At 42.9% G+C, this 19,849-nt stretch overlaps 1 protein-coding gene and 1 long non-coding RNA gene across 5 annotated transcripts in view; one reads left to right on the top strand and one right to left on the bottom strand.

The window, feature by feature from the left end:
* The window catches only part of SNAP25 (synaptosome associated protein 25), a 95,708-nt gene extending 84,974 nt beyond the window's left edge, over positions 1 to 10,734 (top strand). For both annotated transcript variants that reach the window (XM_019500851.2, XM_006270571.4), the window contains exons 7-8: positions 2,930 to 3,074; positions 9,405 to 10,734. In XM_019500851.2, the coding sequence (XP_019356396.1) occupies positions 2,930 to 3,074; positions 9,405 to 9,473 (214 nt within the window). In that variant the 3' untranslated portion in view covers positions 9,474 to 10,734. The remainder of the gene's footprint in view (positions 1 to 2,929; positions 3,075 to 9,404) is intronic.
* The window catches only part of LOC132247338 (uncharacterized), a 99,955-nt gene that overhangs the window by 21,950 nt on the left and 58,156 nt on the right, over positions 1 to 19,849 (bottom strand). The window lies entirely within an intron of this gene.

Here is a 19,849-nt window from a genome sequence, read left to right as displayed (position 1 = left end):
CACCGGACTGTGTAGTCATCCACATCACAGCCTCTTAACTTGTTCACCAGTATGGGGTGGGATACCGTATCGAAGGCCTTCCTGAAGTCTAAGTATACGACATCCACCCCTCCTCCTGTGTCCAGGCGTTTCGAAACCTGGTCATAGAAAGAGACTAGATTGGTCAGGCACGATCTGCCCGCCACAAACCCGTGCTGGTTTCCCCTCAGCATAATTTGCCCTGCTGGGCTCTCACAAATGTGAGCCTTGATAATTTTTTCAAAGACTTTACCAAGGATGGAGGTGAGACTGACTGGCCTATAGTTGCCCGGGTCCTCCTTCCTCCCCTTTTTGAAAATGGGGACCACGTTGGCCCTTTTCCAGTCCTCCGGGACTTGGCCCGTGTGCCACGAGCATTCGAATATTCCCGCCAGTGGCTCTGCAATGATGTCGGCCAGTGCCTTCAGCACCCTCGGATGGAGCCCACCCGGGCCTGCTGACTTAAAGGCATCCAGTTCTTCCAAGTGACTCTGCACCACCTCAGGATCTATGTATGGAAGTCTGGCGCCTTGCTGCTGCCTCTCTACAACCCCAGTGAGAGACTTGTTGTGCCCCTCACTTAGGAACACTGAGGCAAAGAACTCGTTGAGGAGTTCAGCCTTGTCCCCCCTGTCTGTCACCAATTGTTTCTGCCCATTTAGCAGAGGTCCTATTCCTCCCTGGGCCTTCCTTTTACTCCCAATGTATCTAAAAAACAATTTCTTGTTGTCTTTTACTTGGGTTGCCATCCTCAGCTCCATGGTAGCTTTGGCCCGCCTAACTGCCTCCCTACAAGCATGAGCAGAGGAGGTATATTCATCTTTGGTGATCTCTCCCTGTTTCCACTTTTTATGTGCTCCCCTTTTGGCCTTTAGGCTGCCCTGGATTTCTCTGGTCAGCCATGGAAGCCTCCTGGCCCCTTTCCCTTTTTTGCCTCGCTCGGGGATCATCTTGCTTTGTGCCCGAAGGATCGTTTCCTTAAGGCACAGCCACCCTTCTTGGGCTCCCATCCCTTCAAAACTCCTACTCTGCAGTGCGTCCTTGACTAATCGCCTGAGTGCATTGAGATCAGCTTTCCTAAAGTCTAGCACTTTCACCCTACTAGTTACCTTACCCACTCGACGTCTTATGTTGAATTCTATTATTAGGTGATCACTGTCTCCCAAATGGCTACCGATCTGGAGGTCCCCTATCATGTCATCCCCTGTTGCCAATACCAGATCCAGTATGGCATTCCCCCTAGTGGGACCGTGTACCTCCTGAGTCAGGTGGAGGTCCTGTACACAGGTTAGAAACCTGCGTGAGCGATGGGACCTTGCTGTCTGCGTCTCCCAGCCTGCTGTCTGGGTAGTTTAGGTCCCCCATGACTACCGCCTCTTTAGCTTTTAAGGTCTCCGAGAGTTGCCTCAGGAGCCCCGCATCTATTTCTTCCCCTTGGTGTGGGGGTCTGTAGCAGACCCTTACCACCAAATCCCTTTCTCCTTGCCCCCCATGTAGCCTAACCCACAATCCTTCTACTTCCTCAACCTTGGATTCTATCTTGATAAGGGTTGATGTATATTGCTCACTGACAAAGTGCAACCCCCCCCCCCTTTCTTCCCCGATCTGTCCTTTCTGTACAATCTATAGCCCTCAATATGTACCGCCCAGTCATGGGATGAATCCCACCAGGTCTCTGTTAGCCCCACTAAGTCATAGGTGTTTAGTGCAAGCAGGAGCGCTAGTTCATCCTGCTTGTTCCCCATGCTCCTAGCATTAGTATATAGGCACTTGAGCCCTGAGACTGGTGCCTTTGCTGCCCCCCCCCCCCCCGCTCCGAGTCCCAAGGGGCCCATTGTTTCTTACCTTCTTGTTTCTTACCTGTTCTAAAGGTAAGGCAGTTGACTGCAGCTGCTGCCCAGAAAGATAGATTAGTGTACAGATTTTGTTCTATGAAGATTAAGGATACTGGATTAACAGGTAAATATTCTTCTGTTAACTATAAACTGCTTATTTTGGGGTCCATTTTGATGGTGGATGTGTATTGCATAAATATGATTGTGTTATGACTACAGAATGTTGAAAAGAAGGGAGTCCAGGAGCAACTTTGGTCCACAGAAGCTATATTTCCCTATCCCTTTTCATTCCTACAGGGGATTCTGTCTAAGACAGGTACATGGCAGCTTGTGCTCTTGTGAGCCCAGCAGGCCATGCTTTTTCTTGCATTTCAGTCACTGACATGGCTCCCTACATAGCTGGCCAGCTATTAAGGCAAATGCATAATTCAAGCCTGAACTACTGAGGTTCATCCCCAGCATCTGCTCATCTTTGGCAAGAATCTTCTCATTAAAACTGACAACAGAAGAGGAAGATTAATAGCAGCAATAGGGGTTTTATGTTGATTTACACTTATTTGACAAACTGAAGAGAAATCAATATATTTATTTAGTAAAAAAAACAAAACAAAAGACGTACATGTTTAAGTAATTATTTTAGCTGGAAATTTCCAACAAGCAGCTCTTCCTGTGTAGTGCTTTAATGAGTCTTAGGTCAAGAGAGTCAGAACTTTCATTGCACGTTAGGTATACTTCATGCAAGACAGACAGATTGGATCACTTCGGTCCATACTTTGCTCCTAAATATTGTATTTTCTCATGGACATGCAAAGCTTAGGTCCAAAGTCTAAAAAGAATTACCACTAATAGGCAATACAGTTCTGTTAGTGACAGCACAGACTAAGCCAGTCAGTGTTGAAGGCAGTAGTTCTTGCAGATTAGAATGACTCATAGTGACAGATACAGACTTAAAAGACAAGGAAGTAGGGTGCACAGTGGTTGGCAGGGTTGAAGGGATAAGGGCAGCTGGACAGCTACAGAGACACCAGTTGGATTCAGTCCATCTCTACTCAACAGAGTTGTTCCTTCTCTCACAGGGTAACAAATGATGCCCGAGAAAATGAAATGGATGAAAACCTCGAGCAGGTCAGCGGCATCATTGGAAACCTCCGTCATATGGCCCTAGATATGGGTAATGAGATTGACACACAGAACCGCCAAATTGACAGGATCATGGAGAAGGTAAGGGCTGACTTCTTTCTTGGACTGATAACTTTTCCCTACCCATTGCCAAAAGTCACACTGCCTCATAAACAGTGCCAAACATCACAACTTCATGCTCTTCTCTATAAGCCTTCACCTGTGGGTCTACAGCAGGGTGGTATGCATCCCATTCCCCCTGCTCCCTTCATGCCCTGGAGGCCTGAGAGAAGAGAGGAGCAAGGAGAAGGGGAGGTCTCTACTAGATTGTTTCCTGAAATGTAGTACTTTCATGCAAAGTAGAGTGTGTATCATGCAGAGAAAGTCTGAGGTTAACATCTGTGCTATTGGACACAGACAACAGCAGTAGTCAGGAGAAAGCCTGAATAGCATGGCTCAATGCGTCTCCCCAAGAACTCATGGAGTCTTGGAGGTGTGGTGGGGAGGGAAGAGGTTATAAAGAACAGATTATAGGAATAGGAGATGATCCAACCTGGCACTTCCTGGTATGGTTTAATCCACCCCCCTCCCCCTTACCTTTCAATGGAAAAACTGGGCAATAGACTTTCCATACCCTTGGAAGGGAATGACTTCCACAGAGAAAATTACCTCCTACTACCTCTTGTCATAACTTCCATTCCCAAAGCCCCTAGGGCAAGGACCCATTTTTTTCTCAAGTGTGCGCGCAGCACCTAGTACCACCTGGCCCTGCAACCATGGGATGCTGCTACAGTACAAAAAGATAGACAATAACGGGCCTGTAACACTAGGGGTTAGGAGTGAGTACCTGGTCCAGAATGCCTCAAAATGGGCATAGGAATATTATACCCATGCTTTGGAGGGCCCAGGGTGGGCAACCTGTGGCTGGGAACATTTTTACATTTCTGCTTTCTCTTCTCTCCCAAACATGAGATCAGTAAAGTTCAGTAGCCGGCACTTGACCAAACTCTGCAGTGCACTTGCCTGACTTGGGGTATATAGAGAGTGGGGAGAGTGCTTAGACCAACATTTTTGGGTTCCCATGGGCTGGAGGCATGATGAGGATCTGCAACCGAGTAGCAAGTGAGGACACAGCTGGTTGCTAGAAAGACAGTTTCTCTTCAACACGCAGTGCAAGGGAGCTCACTGATTAAAAAAAAAAAAAGTACTAGCAAAAGAAAAAAAGGGAGGTAGTTGAGTTTTGGCTTCATACCAGAACAGCCAGTGACAGCAGGTGGGTGGAAGAGGGGATGGAGGGAGAACAGGATGGGAACACTGCAGCGTGGGGTGCCTGGAGGACTGACCAGACCCAGGTAACAAACACTTGGAGTCCACAGATAACACGGAACCAGTTCACAAAAAGCTGGCTCAAAATAGGACTTGATCTTCCAGGTACACTTTTGAGCCATTCTAGGCAGCTTTAAAGACTGGCTTGTTAGGCTGATACATCTGTCTGCTTCAGGTTTAAACTACATTTAAACCAGTCTCAGTGTTACATGTGCCTATACTGAGTGACCTCCATGCTTACCTTAGAATCCTCTAGCTTCCTCACATCCAAAGCTTCACAAGCTTTCTGCTTTTATTTTGGTATAGCTCCAGAAACAGACACAGTTTGTCTGAAAAATATAATGGATCAGACCATCATGTGGTATAAATCAATGTAGCTTTATTGACTTTAGCTGAGGTTTACACTACCTGAGGATTTGCTTTAAGAAGCATTAAGTCTTAGCAGCACACACACGTGACCTTAGCTCACTTAAGTATGTAGCCAATAAGGACTGGAGCAGCTATGTAGTCTACTCCATGCTAAGAGCTAACCAGGTGCATGGTACAATTTTAGTGGTAGGTGAAATTCAGGTGTGTTGCCTTCATCATGTCTGCATGACAAAGGGCTTGTCTTCACGTGCTGGAGTTTATTGCTCCTGCACATGCCATTTGAACATGTGTGGGACCACAGCATGTTGAACCAGGTCAGAGCAGCCTAACCTGACTCAACGTGCTGTGGAGGGGCTGGCTGGGACACAACGGTGCTCTAGTGTGGGGTCAGCCAGCAGGCAACACCCCCCCCCCCCCCCCCAACACACACACATACACTAAAGCATCCTTGTGCCCCAGCCAGCCGGGTCAGTGTCTACACATGCATTGCTGCACACTAACATGCTGCGCAGCAGGATAGTACATACATTTACAAGTACTACCCTGCTGTGGAGTTTATTGTTTTACTCTAGCCTAATAGGGGTGCATATGTAGATGCTGAGATGTTTACTGCAGAGCTAATTAGGCAACTGCAGTAAATGTCTCATGTAGACGCTCCCAGAATGCAGCAACCTCTGTTGTGCAGCGATGTACTAAATATTGCATAAAAATATTACTTTGCTGAGCTACAACCAATTCTTGCTTGAACCATTCAGACCAACTGACACTGGAAATATTTACTGGCAACTTTGCATAAGTAAAACCTAAAAGCTAAGTCTCTAGTTGGTATAAGTCAGCACAACTCTGGCATCAATTTTCCTACATACATCAACTGAGGATATGGTTTCTCCACAAATCACAAACTTAGCTATATGACATCTCAAATGAAGTCAAAAACTTAAATCTAGTCTTACAGGCAGGACCAGCCTGGCATGGCTGAGAACACTGGCTTGTGTGCCTCTGAAGTATGGCTCTACACACTGTGCTCAGAGGACAAGAGTCATATTCCTGGGAAAGCAGAAATGAGGCAGTCTTTGCTGTACACCAAGATCTGCTTGCCTATTTGCTCAAAAGATAGTATAGCACTACTGGAACTACTAATAAACTGCATCCCTAGTGAAGTCAGAATCAAGCAGTATGAAAACAGGCTGAGAGAACACACTAGGAAAACTGTACAGACATACACATGCACGCTCACATGAACAAAATCTAAAGACCAGATCAATACAGAAACCCAAATACCATATTTTCTTCCATACTACACCCCCAAATAAAACACACACCTGGTTTGGGGCAGATAGAATTAAGAAAAAAATTCTAGTCTTTGTGCAACAGCCTGGGCTCCTCATAGCTGAATAATCCTGGTTGCATATAGGAGAGGCAGAGTCCAGTTCTGTCACTCACCTTCTCCTCACAGCAATAAAGTCAAAGATTAACCTTTTTCTCCTCCAGCTTTTTGGGAAAAAATGTATGTACCATATTTACTTGCATATTGCATACATTTTCCTAAGCTAATACCTCCTCTGAGGCCTGCCATACAGAACTTGAGTGTAAATAGCTCACCAATACCCTTTCCTAATGACTATCACCACTAGAGATGTTTCCCAAAATGAAAGGTGTTACCTCTTTCTGATAGGTACCTATAACATGGAACACCATGACAAAATACCCAGCCAACAAGCTTAAGTGTGTCATATGACAAACATATTATTATGTTATCCCCTTACTTCACATTAAGAGAAAACAATAGATCCATTGCCCAAGCTCCTGGTTCACAAAAATCACCCAGGAAGCACCCTAAAATATTCCCTAATAGCATTACTTCAAGTTGTAAGCTCAATGAATTTCTTAGTCAATGAGTTTTAACTAGCAAAAGCATAGGTGGCTGCAGGAAGTGGTGATGGTAATTAAGTAGGGGGCATCTCTCGCCATGAATGGGCCTGGTGGTAAAGGGTACCATGTTGCTGGAGATCCCATTTTTCAGGGCAAATGAAAAGCTTCACTTTGATTGAGGCAGTAATCATTAAAAATTCAAAATGTCTTTGCATAAGCACTAAGGCAGAGCCAGGCCAGCTATTAGTACTCAAAAGGCAATAACGTTAAGCTGGATCTGCGCATGAAACCTAGAGCTACCTCAGGGGATTGAGCTCTTTACTGACATATCCAAGGTCAGCTAGGCAAAGCAATAAATAGAAACCACTGGCTCTTTCCTCTCCTTACATTAGTGATCCAGATACAAAACCTAACACTCAGTAATATCTTGCCACTTGACACATTCTCCAGAGGGCTGGGAGCTACGGTGAGTCACATATAACAAAAACCTGAATGGAGCTTGGCCAACCTACATCAGTGAAGACAATGCCCTTTTATCTACAAAGCTAATTGTGCAGAAAGCTACAAAAAACTCCAAAAGTTGGTGCAAATTCAGAGTTCCTAACCACAAAACAGAGAAAAATGTATTTTCAAAAACTACTACTTCATACTTTTATAACTCTAGGAGATGCAATGAATGTACACTAAAGATGAATTTAGCCTACTGCATTCAGTAAGCCCCAGTCCAATAATTTCAAAAGAAATATCTATTCCCACTGAAATATCACTACAACCACTCTCCTCATTACTATATTCCAATGAGTTCCAACACAAGAGGAAGCTGTATCACTGGACTTCGTTCTTCCCTGGTAGACCTCTCTACAGAAAGTTTCCAAGGATGCATTAGAATGCGTCAAAGGACATGTATAGGCACCCTTAGACATCAACATGCTGTGAACAGATATAGGCCACATCCTTGTGCTGCAGGTAGCTGCTTGGCCAAGCTCCCTCTTCTTATGGTTTGGCTTCGCCTCTGATTTATTGCCCATAGTACTTACTAAGCTTAAAGAAATGATACGGCGAGTAAAACTAGAGATCCTTTAATCACTGTTGTTTGGCTGAACAGACCAACCGGCAGGGGTTATATATATGTGGCAGAACAGTTGCAACTTTTATACCTTTGTTGTATACTCTGAATAGGGTGAACATACATCTCAATTTGGCTGGGACAGCTCTGGATTTTGGAGGCCAGTCCCAGCCAACTACTGAAAATTAAACAGAGTCCTCAGCATGGGGCATAGTCTGGCAGGGAGGGGGAGTGGCACAAGCTGTGAAATTGGAAGCTCTTGCAGACAGCAAAGGGAACACTGGCCCTAAATTATTGCCCTAAAATAGGTTAGCTTTATTAGTAGAATGACCATTAAAAAGGGGAGATGATTGTTAACACTTGTGATGTAAGGAACAATGGGTCATAAATGAGCCGGTTACTCCCTTAGCTACCCAAATAGTAAGACCAGAGCTGCACCACTCCACCCCACCCCACCCCCACATCTCCTGCAGCAGCGCCGCTGACTTGGAAAGGTCCCCACACCCTAGCAGTGCCCCAGATTTCACATTGTCCCATATGGTCACCCTAATATTGAATAACTCCGGAAACCAGTCAGATTTCAGCAATCACATAAGAAAAATGATCATTAGTTAACAAGCACATAACCATGTAGGTGTACCCTATTTTTCTACTTTGGTATATGTAACAATTAGTTATCCCATTACTGCTGAACCTTCATGTATTCCTGGAAGATATGTCACTTATCTTCCAGGTGCTATCTGCAAGGGTCTTGAAATTCCTCACTCATTACATTTCTAGCCACCAAAGCAAGCCTGGTACTACCTCCCAGGAAGGGAAAATTTGGTTAAAAAGCAGACACTTTGTTAAATTGAGGAGAAGAAAGTAGAGGCTGCTAGAAGCTGAGGCTTTATTGAGCCACGGTTTTACAGAAGCATTAGCAAGACAGTGTCAAGGGCACAAGGTTTGTAGTCTATCCATCATCTTGTTTCTCCTTAATCCCCCATTAAGTGCTGTTAGTTTAACAAATGATCTTGAGTAGCCATGAGAATGCTTTCACTTGAATCAGTCCCAGTTAATTTTTAGGGTGCACGTAAGAATATCATAAAGCCTCCTATTCCCCTCCCACTACATGTGGAACAAGTCATGCTTTGATTTGGGGACTGGCTTTGATGGACCGTCAAACAAGCTTAGCTTTTTCTAATGTTCTTTATAAGATAGGGCAACCTGGATCTCTGTTCCAAGGATTTCTCCACTATTCTGCCATGTTACCAAGCTAAAGATTTGGAAAACTTTTACAGCCTCATTCAGCCAAGATAGAACTCTGATCCATGACAGTTAAGCACTCTTTTTTAACAACCAAGGCTCAAAAAAACCTTGTCACGTGTCACAACTATTGATGGATGAAGTTCCTATTTGGTCACGTCCCAAGTGCCCACTTTAGTAGAACTATACCAATTGATGCCATCTGAGGGTTTGGCCTAGTGTTGGGAAGTTCAGTGGAACATCCAAGATCCTTACTCAGAGCTTTCTTGAACCTTGCAGATCTGGAAACTGGGATGTATAGCCCTGAAAACAGTTTTTTTTCTATGACTAATTGGGCCCCTAGTATATAGAGAATGGCAAGTTTCACAGAACTTCTGAGCATCTCTTTTTTGCTACCTCACCAGAACCAGAAGCAGAGAAAGGCTTTCAGGACTCCTGATGGGTGAAACACTCCTACTTTATATTTGACTAAACATTTGCCATGATATAGTCAGTCAAACAGAAGCTCCTGCTCTGCCACAGCCTAACTTGTTTCTTTCCTACCTTTTCCCCAGGCTGATTCCAACAAAAACAGGATCGATGAAGCCAACCAACGTGCAACAAAGATGCTGGGCAGCGGTTAAATGCAATGAGATGCATTTCCTTATTAATGCTGTCTTCACAGGCAGTACCTTCATGCTTTTATCATGGTATTTACCTACTAGGTTTGCACACATGCACATATCGGCCCCCATTGTAAATGTTGTCCTGTGTAGTTTGTCGGCTTTCCAAAAATGATACTTGTAATTATTTTTTTCTAGATATCTTTCTTTCCAAAGGTTGTACATAGCGCTGATTTGATGGCTATAGCTCACTCCTATGTTTTTTGGTTTGTTTGTTTGTGTTTTGTTTGGGGTTTTTTTTCTTGTTTCTTTCAGTTTGGGGTTTCTTTTCTTTTTTTAATTTTATGATGTTTGCTGAATGACAACAATGTCGGAATGCTAAACGTGCTGTTAACCTTTAAATATACAGTATTGTTCTTGTAAAACTGTGACATTCCACAGAGCTACTGCCATGCTCCTGACTTTGGATATCATGATGTTTAAGCACTTAAAACCTGCTGTCTTTGGTTCTTCATTGCCATTACCTGTTGTTATGATTTCATGATTAGACAATGTGGAATTATATAACTATAACAAGCATTGCACTAAAAAAAAAAGTGATGTGATTTCTGCATTTATGCATGAGGAACTAATAGACTTTTAGACTCCTACTTAAACAAGACCTTTCCCATGGCAGTAGCACATCAACGATGACAACAAAAGCATGCTCAGTATTGGGACTCTGTCGGGACTATGTTATACCAGCAATTTTGCAGTAGTGCCACTTTTTTCTTGTTGATATATATATAGTTATTCACCATGATCATTTTTTTAATTATGAAAAAAGAAGATGGATTTGGCACTCACTATTTAACCATTGCCAGCAAAATAAACGTTTGGCTGAAAATATGTCAAAGACAAAAAAGAATTAAGTGTAATATACTGGGTTCGTCTGCTGCTTTTAAAGACTATCTTTTGGAGGAAACGACTACCATATGAAATGGTGCAAAGAAATGTAATTTTTATAAGCTCTATCATACTAGTCGCTGTCCCCATGTGGTTTGTTATCAGTACGGTTCTTTGTTGCTTACCTAGAGCTATGCACACCAAATCGCTGAGATGTTTAGTAGCTGACTTAATTAAAAATAATAAAAAATAACCTAAATGAATGAAATCTAGATAAACTGTGAGAGAAATATCATTACAGCATGTAATATGAAATTCCTTATGTCTCCTGTCAGTTTGTGAAGTGATTGACATTTTGTAGCTAGTTTAAAAATTATTAAAAAGTATAGATCTCAGATTCCATGCTTCCTTTATCCATTTGTTGGCCTTTGTGTCACCAATATTTTGTTATTTTCCATCTATGTGGAAAGAGCAATGAAGTCCAAGGGCTTTTTGCAAACCAGTTACATTTGAGAAATGGAAAAATCAAAAAGATTTCTTTTTGGAAGGCTAATTAAAGTGACAGGTAACTCTTCTAAAACAAAGGATTTCACACTGACCAAACTGTAATGTGATTATTGTTTTAAATTACCTGGTGAGGTTAAAAATCTCTCTGCATTCTGGGGGTAGAAAACAGAATATGTGAGTCAGATCCCCAACTGCTATAAAATGGTATAGCTCACTGAAATCAGTACAGCAATGATCATTTATACCAGCTGGTGAATATAACTTAATTCCTAGTACTCCAGGAAGTAGCTTGGTAATAATGCCATTATCAAAAAGGACTAAACACAGCCAAATGTTTCCTGACCCCCCAAAAAAAAAAAAAAAGTTTTAAAATGGGTTTAGCTATTTTTCTAGGTTTTTTCCCTTTAATCGATAGTTACATTACAGTTGACTCTAGATGAGTGAATAAGTCATTCTTATGCTTAAACAGACTCCAGTTAAATCATATAAGATGGGAAATCTCTGAACCTATTAAAACTGCATAATAATTCTGACCCAAGTCATGTTTGCTTTTGCACTTGTTCATTTTTATTATCTAGTATCATTTCATTTGTGTGAATAATTCCTCTTCTCCAACACATGCTTACTTTCATTGAAAATTAGCTAGCAAATATTTTCAGGGCAGGACTAAAGTTAAACAGCTATATGTGCTTCAAGGCAATTTAAAAACAGTATAAATCAGAATATTTGATAATTGACGTCTAAAAGTTAGGCTCCCTCTTCTACATTCATATGGTATATTCAGGCAAACATCCGGCCCCATGTCAGTGATAAATTTTTAAGTGACCCAGTTTTTAAATCACCCTTGACTTTAGTGGGAGTTGTTATTGGACTTCTCCATAAATCATGACATTTATTTAGGTTGCTTATACACGAGATTTAGGCACCTAATATTAGGCATCAGGGTCGTCTAGTTTTTGTTTTTTTAATTCAGGGCCCTGGCTTCCATACTTTCTTATTTACCATGTACACATTTCCTTTGTGTTTTCTTTGTCATGAATCAAGATATTTGTGAAAAGATGATTTTTCCCATTTCATAATCTACCAGTCCTTTCCGATCCAATTAATTTGCTATTCTAGTATTTGTAACATCTCTGCCAATTTTGAACACCACAAACTATGGAAAGACCATGACAATCAGACAGGAGAGTGTGCTTACTTTGTGAATGCATGGATATAATGGTAATCAGTGGAGAAAGGAAAGAACTATTAAAGGACTAATGGTTAAATCGTGGTACGACTTCCCCAGTTGACCTCCACAGTGGCTCCATCTTGTTCTACAGACATATACTATTAATATTAACTGAAGTTAATTAAAAAGGGGGGGGGGGAAAGAGAGGAGAGGAGTGGAATTTCCAAAAAATCTAACATTTTGGTATTTGTTTTAATCCCTGGTTTAGGATGAAAAACAGAAATACTGAAATATGGCAGCATGAAAAGACAGACCAAGTTTATTTGGGAATGCTGAAAAAGTTTTATTTCACAGCAATGTCTCTTAGGAGTTGGCTAAAAATGTGTCAAAAAAAAAAAAAAAAAAAAAAAAAAAAAAAAAAACCAAGAAAGGGAAACCTGCTCACGCAGGTTTCTAACCTGTGTACAGGACCTCCACCTGACACAGGAGGTGCATGGTCCCACTAGGGGGAATGCCATACTGGATCTGGTATTGGCAACAGGGGATGACATGATAGGGGACCTCCAGATCGGTAGCCATTTGGGAGACAGTGATCACCTAATAATAGAATTCAACATAAGACGTCGAGTGGGTAAGGTAACTAGTAGGGTGAAAGTGCTAGACTTTAGGAAAGCTGATCTCAATGCACTCAGGCGATTAGTCAAGGACGCACTGCAGAGTAGGAGTTTTGAAGGGATGGGAGCCCAAGAAGGGTGGCTGCGCCTAAAGGAAACGATCCTTCGGGCACAAAGCAAGACGATCCCCAAGCGAGGCAAAAAAGGGAAAGGGGCCAGGAGGCTTCCATGGCTGACCAGAGAAATCCAGGGCAGCCTAAAGGCCAAAAGGGGAGCACATAAAAAGTGGAAACAGGGTGAGATCACTAAAGATGAATATACCTCCTCTGCTCATGCTTGTAGGGAGGCAGTTAGGCGGGCCAAAGCTACCATGGAGCTGAGGATGGCAACCCAAGTAAAAGACAACAAGAAATTGTTTTTTAGATACATTGGGAGTAAAAGGAAGGCCCAGGGAGGAATAGGACCTCTGCTAAATGGGCAGAAACAATTGGTGACAGACAGGGGGGACAAGGCTGAACTCCTCAACGAGTTCTTTGCCTCAGTGTTCCTAAGTGAGGGGCACGACAAGTCTCTCACTGGGGTTGTAGAGAGGCAGCAGCAAGGTGCCAGACTTCCATACGTAGATCCTGAGGTGGTGCAGAGTCACTTGGAAGAACTGGATGCCTTTAAGTCGGCAGGCCCGGATGAGCTCCATCCGAGGGTGCTGAAGGCACTGGCCGACATCATTGCAGAGCCACTGGCGGGAATATTCGAATGCTCATGGCGCACAGGCCAAGTCCCAGAGGATTGGAAAAGGGCTAACGTAGTCCCCATTTTCAAGAAGGGGAGGAAGGAGGACCCGGGCAACTGTAGGCCAGTCAGTCTCACCTCCATCCTTGGTAAAGTCTTTGAAAAAATTATCAAGGCTCACATTTGTGAGAGCCCGGCAGGGCAAATTATGCTGAGGGGAAACCAGCACAGGTTTGTCGCAGGCAGATCGTGCCTGACCAATCTAGTCTCCTTCTATGACCAGGTTACGAAACGCCTGGACACAGGAGGAGGGGTGGATGTCGTATACTTAGATTTCAGGAAGGCCTTCGATACGGTATCCCACCCCATACTGGTGAACAAGTTAAGAGGCTGTGACTTGGATGACTACACAGTCCGGTGAGTGGCGAATTGGCTGGAGGGTTGCACCCAAAGAGTTGTGGTGGATGGGTCGGTTTCGACCTGGAAGGGTGTGGGCAGTGGGGTCCCGCAGGGCTCGGTCCTTGGACCGATACTCTTTAATGTCTTCATCAGTGACTTGGACGAGGGAGTCAAATGTACTCTGTCCAAGTTTGCAGATGACACAAAGCTATGGGGAGAAGTGGACACGCCGGAGGGCAGGGAACAGCTGCAGGCAGCTGGATAGGTTGGACAAGTGGGCAGAAAACAACAGGATGTAGTTCAACAAGGAGAAATGCAAAGTGCTGCACCTAGGGAGGAAAAATGTCCAGCACACATACAGCCTAGGGAATGACCTGCTGGGTGGCACAGAGGTGGAAAGGGATCTTGGAGTCCTAGTGGACTCCAAGATGAACATGAGCCGGCAGTGTGACGAAGCCATCAGAAAAGCCAATGGCACTTTATCGTGCATCAGCAGATGCATGACAAATAGGTCCAGGGAGGTGATACTTCCCCTCTATAGGGCGCTCGTCAGACCGCAGTTGGAGTACTGCGTGCAATTCTGGGCGCCACACTTCAAGAAGGATGCGGATAACCTGGAGAGGGTCCAGAGAAGGGCAACTCGTATGGTCAAGGGCCTGCAGACCAAGCCCTACAAGGAGAGACTAGAGAAACTGGACCTTTTCAGCCTCCGCAAGAGAAGGTTGAGAGGCGACCTTGTGGCTGCCTTTAAGTTCATCACGGGGGCACAGAAGGGAATTGGTGAGTATTTATTCACCAAGGCGCCCCCGGGGGTCACAAGAAACAATGGCCACAAGCTAGCAGAGAGCAGATTTAGATTGGACATTAGGAAGAACTTCTTCACAGTTCGAGTGGCCAAGGTCTGGAACGGGCTCCCAAGGGAGGTGGTGCTCTCCCCTACCCTGGGGGTCTTCAAGAGGAGGTTAGATGAGTATCTAGCTGGGGTCATCTAGACCCAGCACTCTTTCCTGCTTATGCAGGGGGTTGGACTCGATGATCTATTGAGGTCCCTTCTGACCCTAACATCTATGAATCTATGAAAGGGAAAGAAAGGGATGTGGTATATTGGGTTTGTCTGATGCTTCCAAAGACTCTTTTGGAAGAAACAACTGAATTATGAAAGACCAAAACAATGAGGTGGTTAGTCCTGTTAGTGTGAAGTCAGGCCCTACCTTCTGCCTAGGGCTTGTTATCAGTACAGTAACTGCAGAGGAGTATGCTCCAGTCATTATTTCCTCATAGTATATCTTCATGAGGGGCACAATTCCTCTGCCAGGAGCCTCTTTGGTGGGGAATGACAGTAGAGAACCTCAGAAAGAAAAGGAGCAAATGTGGAGAGAAGCCATGAAAAGTTTACTGCATACCACTCCGTTGTTGTAGACATACTTTCCATCCCAATATCACAATGCTATCCACACTACAGGGAAAAGATCTCTGAGGTCATTGAATAAATAAGGTTTAAGGAGATGCTGTTAAATCTTGCAACCAAGTCAAGGATTTTTGTGGGTGATATCTTTTACAGGACCAGCTGCTTGGTTGAGGTAAAGTTAGACAAGCTTTTGAATACAAGGCAATCTACATCAGTTCACAGTTGAGTCCCACTTTAACTGACACTCATGTTATGCAAACTGGTGGCCTACTTCCTAGCACTGGTGCAATTTGGAGGTGGCAGCTGCAAGAGATTCACTACAGCCATGAATGACTTGTGCCTCCCGAGACTGGGGCAGGCACCATTTGTAGTCAGTGGTGAGCAGGAACCGCCCGCAGAGGCCAGCAGTGGTGTCACTGGAGATGGGGGCAATGACTGCCCACAGAAGCCAACAGCAGCAACCAATCCCAGGGTGGGGCAGGTCCCCCCTACTCCCATGACCCCCCTACATGTCACCTATGACCACAACCTTGCTAGATTGTGGCCCAACTGAGTGGCCCACCAGACCACTTGAAATCTTGTTAGGCAGATGATCTCAAACTAAAATACCAAACAGTGGACGAGCTCTGCGATAGTATGGCTGCTTTCTTTCCTCTTTCAAAATGTCCATGTATTCCCTTCCCTTCCAGTTCAGATGGAAACAGAAATGCTAAGTAACTGCAATGGCTCTTTTCATATTTCTGACCACGCTGAATTCCAGAAGTAAAAATATCAGAGTATCTAGTCTGAATAAACTTAAAAAAAACCAAAAAACAAAAAACAAAAAAAAAACAAAACAGTTCTCTCTTGACTTTTCTGCTGAAGAAAAGATTAGGGAGGTCAATTTCAAATGAACTTTGAAATCTTTTGAACTCTGTCCCTCGCTATTTGTCACAGGAAAAATGTTTCATTTTCAACCATATAAATATGATTTAGACAGTTTCACACAGACGACTCATTTCCTGTTGATTTCAACAGGCTTTGGATTAGGTTTTGTGTTCGATTGGATAATTCAAGATTGTTCCATGCTTGGGTTTTTGTTAAAACTAATTTCTCTATTTTTTCCCCTCCTTGTCTCCTGCATAAGGGAATCTCTTTTGTTAAAGAGGTAGGGCAGAGCTGAGTTCTCCATAATGAGGAAAATTATGTGCGTCAGAGACAGCTTAAGTATATGCACTGGATGCTGTGTGTGCCTGTGGGTGTGGGCGTAGGTGTGCATGATGAGACTGCTGTCTTCAGAGGCATATTGTTGTCTTTCCAGAAGAGCCACAGGAATAGCTTGTTTAGAGGTTAATAATGTATTTTAAAACCACAGATGGTTACATGAAGCACAGACACAGGAGATCTACCCATCTGGGGCCTTTTGTTTCCCCAAAGGTGGTTCTCAAACAGCCCTGAGCACCCTCTGCTATTGACTTCAGTTTCTCTGTATGTGATAGCTATTGTCTGAAGCCAATGAAAGATGGGATGTCTAGGTGGCACTCAACCTGTCAGTGATTCAGCAAGGTACTTGTTCACATGCTGAAACTTAAGCATTGACTGCTTTAATTCTGCACACATGCGTAAGTCAGGCACATAAGTATCATGCCGAGTCAGGATTTATGCCTCAGATTCAGGCTACTGAACACAGGCCAACTTGTCACAGTATTGACTCGTTAAGCATTGGCTGAAAGGTTTACCACGGTAAGAGACTGTTTCCTCTTAACAAGTTAATCTTCCTTCAGTGACATTTAAAAACCTCTAGCCAGGTTGAACTGGTTTACCTGGGGGCATATCCTGTCCTTCACAAATTCTTCTCCACCATATCTATAACAATATAAAATATCAAATACCAAAATAAAAACATTCTGAAAGTCTGTTTAGGCATGCAAAAAAGGAGGTCCATCCTGTAATGTTTTAAGTAGAGAAATGAGGCATGCTAGAACAAGAAGTACAGGGAAGTAACAGAGAGTACAAGAAGGAGAATGTGTGGAAAACTGCTGGAGAAACACCTGAAGTCAGAGGAGGAAACATTCCTAAGAACTATGAAGGTAACTGAAGAAAAAAAAAAAAAAAAAAAAAAGGATGAAATGTGCAAGACTCAATCTTTTTAACTTCTACATGCTAATAGAAAGATTGCCCTATGGTCACTTCCTCTTCTAGGAACCCTCCTTTAAGAGAGGCAAATTTTCTTGCATACTTACAAGAACCAACCCAAAGAAACTGAGGAAACTAGTTATAGTAGCAAACACAAAACCTAGCCTGCATGTTGTATGTATTTTCTACAGAATAAAAATGTTAACCTTACTCTTAAGTGAGCAGTCACAAAATTCCAGAGAAAACTCTACTTTTACATTCCCAAAAGGTAGCATGCTCAATACTGGTGAAAGTTTAGGGAATTCAACCAGGAAACTCTAACAAGTCTCAGTTGAGCATGTGCCAACTGAGATGGCAAGGAACACAACACATCCCTAATACTTGGGCAACCTCCTCCACACCCCCCTGCTAAATTTCAAGTCTCTGATCCAAAGAAAAGAGGTGTTAACTGAACAGGTCTCACTGAAAAAGTTTGAAGAACTTTTATTTAACTTGGACAATACAACACACTTTTTTCCCCAAATCTCATTCTCCAAAATAGCTGAACCAGTTTTTTTTTTTTTTTTTTTTTTTTTTTTTAAGTTTAAGCAAAAGATTCAGCCTGAGGCAAAGAGCCAACACAGATAATATTTAAATCCAAACACTTAAAGTCTGACATGATTATTTGGAATGAAATATAAAAATCTTATAATGGGAGGTGTCAGGTAATCTTAAGTATTGGCAGTACTACTTCCTCCACCTACAGATTTTCTACTGAGGTCTTGATTTAGTGCTAGGCAATGAAAATAATCTATTCATGTTCATGGGTTTTGGATGAAGTTCTAAAAAGGTAAAAATGCAGTTTGTTTTGGACTAAGATTCATGAATGTAGGGTAAACAGAAACCTGCAAATAAGAATAACATAACTTTGTTAAAGCCAGTCTGCTCACCTGCCCTTGCTGTATTAACAATAATAAAATCTCATTGATGAAAATATTTTATGAAATATTGTGGATACCCTGCAGAAAACCAAGCTAGATCCCTCAAACATAATGAGAAGTTATATAAACTCTAAAAGCATATTTGGTAAAGTTAATAATGAAGAAACAAGCAACCATGGATCTGAAATTAAGCCTTAAACCCTTGTTTGAAAACACATTTTCAACCTCTACTGTATATTGCTACCTCCAACATCAAAGTAAAACATTAGGAAACAATCAAAATATACAATTTAATGAACTGCTGCTCTTCTTAGGCCATCCTTATAGTTTTGCCCAGAAAAATCAAGACATGTTCATTGACCTTGACAAGCCTAGAGGCGACTATGAGGAAAAGAATACACATCCTATAGAAATATTAGATAAAAAAAAAATCCAACAGAACTGTTGCTGAATTGCACAGAGTTATTAAAGCACAAACAGGCATAGACGATAAGAAGTCAAAATTGAAAATGATAATGGGAAGAGCACGAATTAAGAGCAATAGCTGCAAAATATCTGGGGACACATTATTAGCCCTGTAACAGGGCACTACTCTGACTGGCCCAAAACCAAAAGCCCTCAATAAAAGTGGCCCAAGGGACTTGATTCTACAGATCTTCACTCCTCTTATAGCATTTGATGCGTCATGCCCTCAGGTGCTCTTGAGCTAGAGTCCTACCATATTTATTTGAATACAAGACAAGGTTTTTTTTCCCCCTAATCAGCATGGGCAAAAAGAAATTCCTCATCTGACATTCACATACAAGGAAGCCTCATTATATATATAGTCTATCATTAAACTGCTGCCCAAAAGCAGCATGTGTTCAGTAATGGAAAACAACTATGAATCCACCAAATGCAGCCAACACACAGCATGATTATAAACCACATTGCCCATATTTGGCAAACATGCTGATGGGAAGAGTATGTGCGCGCACGTGTGTGTGTGTGTGTCCCTTTAAAAAAAAAAAAAATGGATAGTCAGGGGAGAGAGGCCAGTGTTCCCTCTACAGGGAACTGGCAACCAGCCAAAAGGTACTGAAATACCAGGCCAGCACCAGGAGGGCCAGTGCCAGCCCTGATGCCCTCTCCTTACTGCCAAAATGGTTACATTTGCTCTTAGCAAAAAAAGGCTGAAATTACCACAAAGATAGATTAGTACAGTCCATCTGAATAAGATATATTGTAGTGTCCATTACATTCAACCAACCCCTCCTCAGTGCTGTTTTTCTTCCAAGTCATGGTGAGCCACTACATGAAATATAATTAACTTCTTTATTTCTACAGCTGAGCAGCGCCTTCCCCCCCTCCATTTACAATTACTCCCGTTTCTTCACCAGCCTTAAACCCTGATAAACATCATCAAAATGGGGCCCAAACAGTTCACCCAGGATCCCTTTGTTGCCTCTCTATTTGTCACATATGATTAAAGTGTCCCCACCCTCCATGAGGTTGAGCCAGACTAGGAAGCCTGTGTCTCATCTGCGTGTAATATTTTTGGAGGATCCCAGGGCTCACACAAGAACACCCAGTTCCTGTATCTGGGAGTGTGGGGGGGTGATAGCTGGAATACACACATACTGAGCAGTGCTTAGCTGTGGGGTCATCAT

Source organism: Alligator mississippiensis, chromosome 1, assembly GCF_030867095.1.
Source record: "Alligator mississippiensis isolate rAllMis1 chromosome 1, rAllMis1, whole genome shotgun sequence".
NCBI classification, from domain to species: domain Eukaryota; kingdom Metazoa; phylum Chordata; order Crocodylia; family Alligatoridae; genus Alligator; species Alligator mississippiensis.
This window is presented reverse-complemented; position numbering and strand designations above follow the sequence as displayed.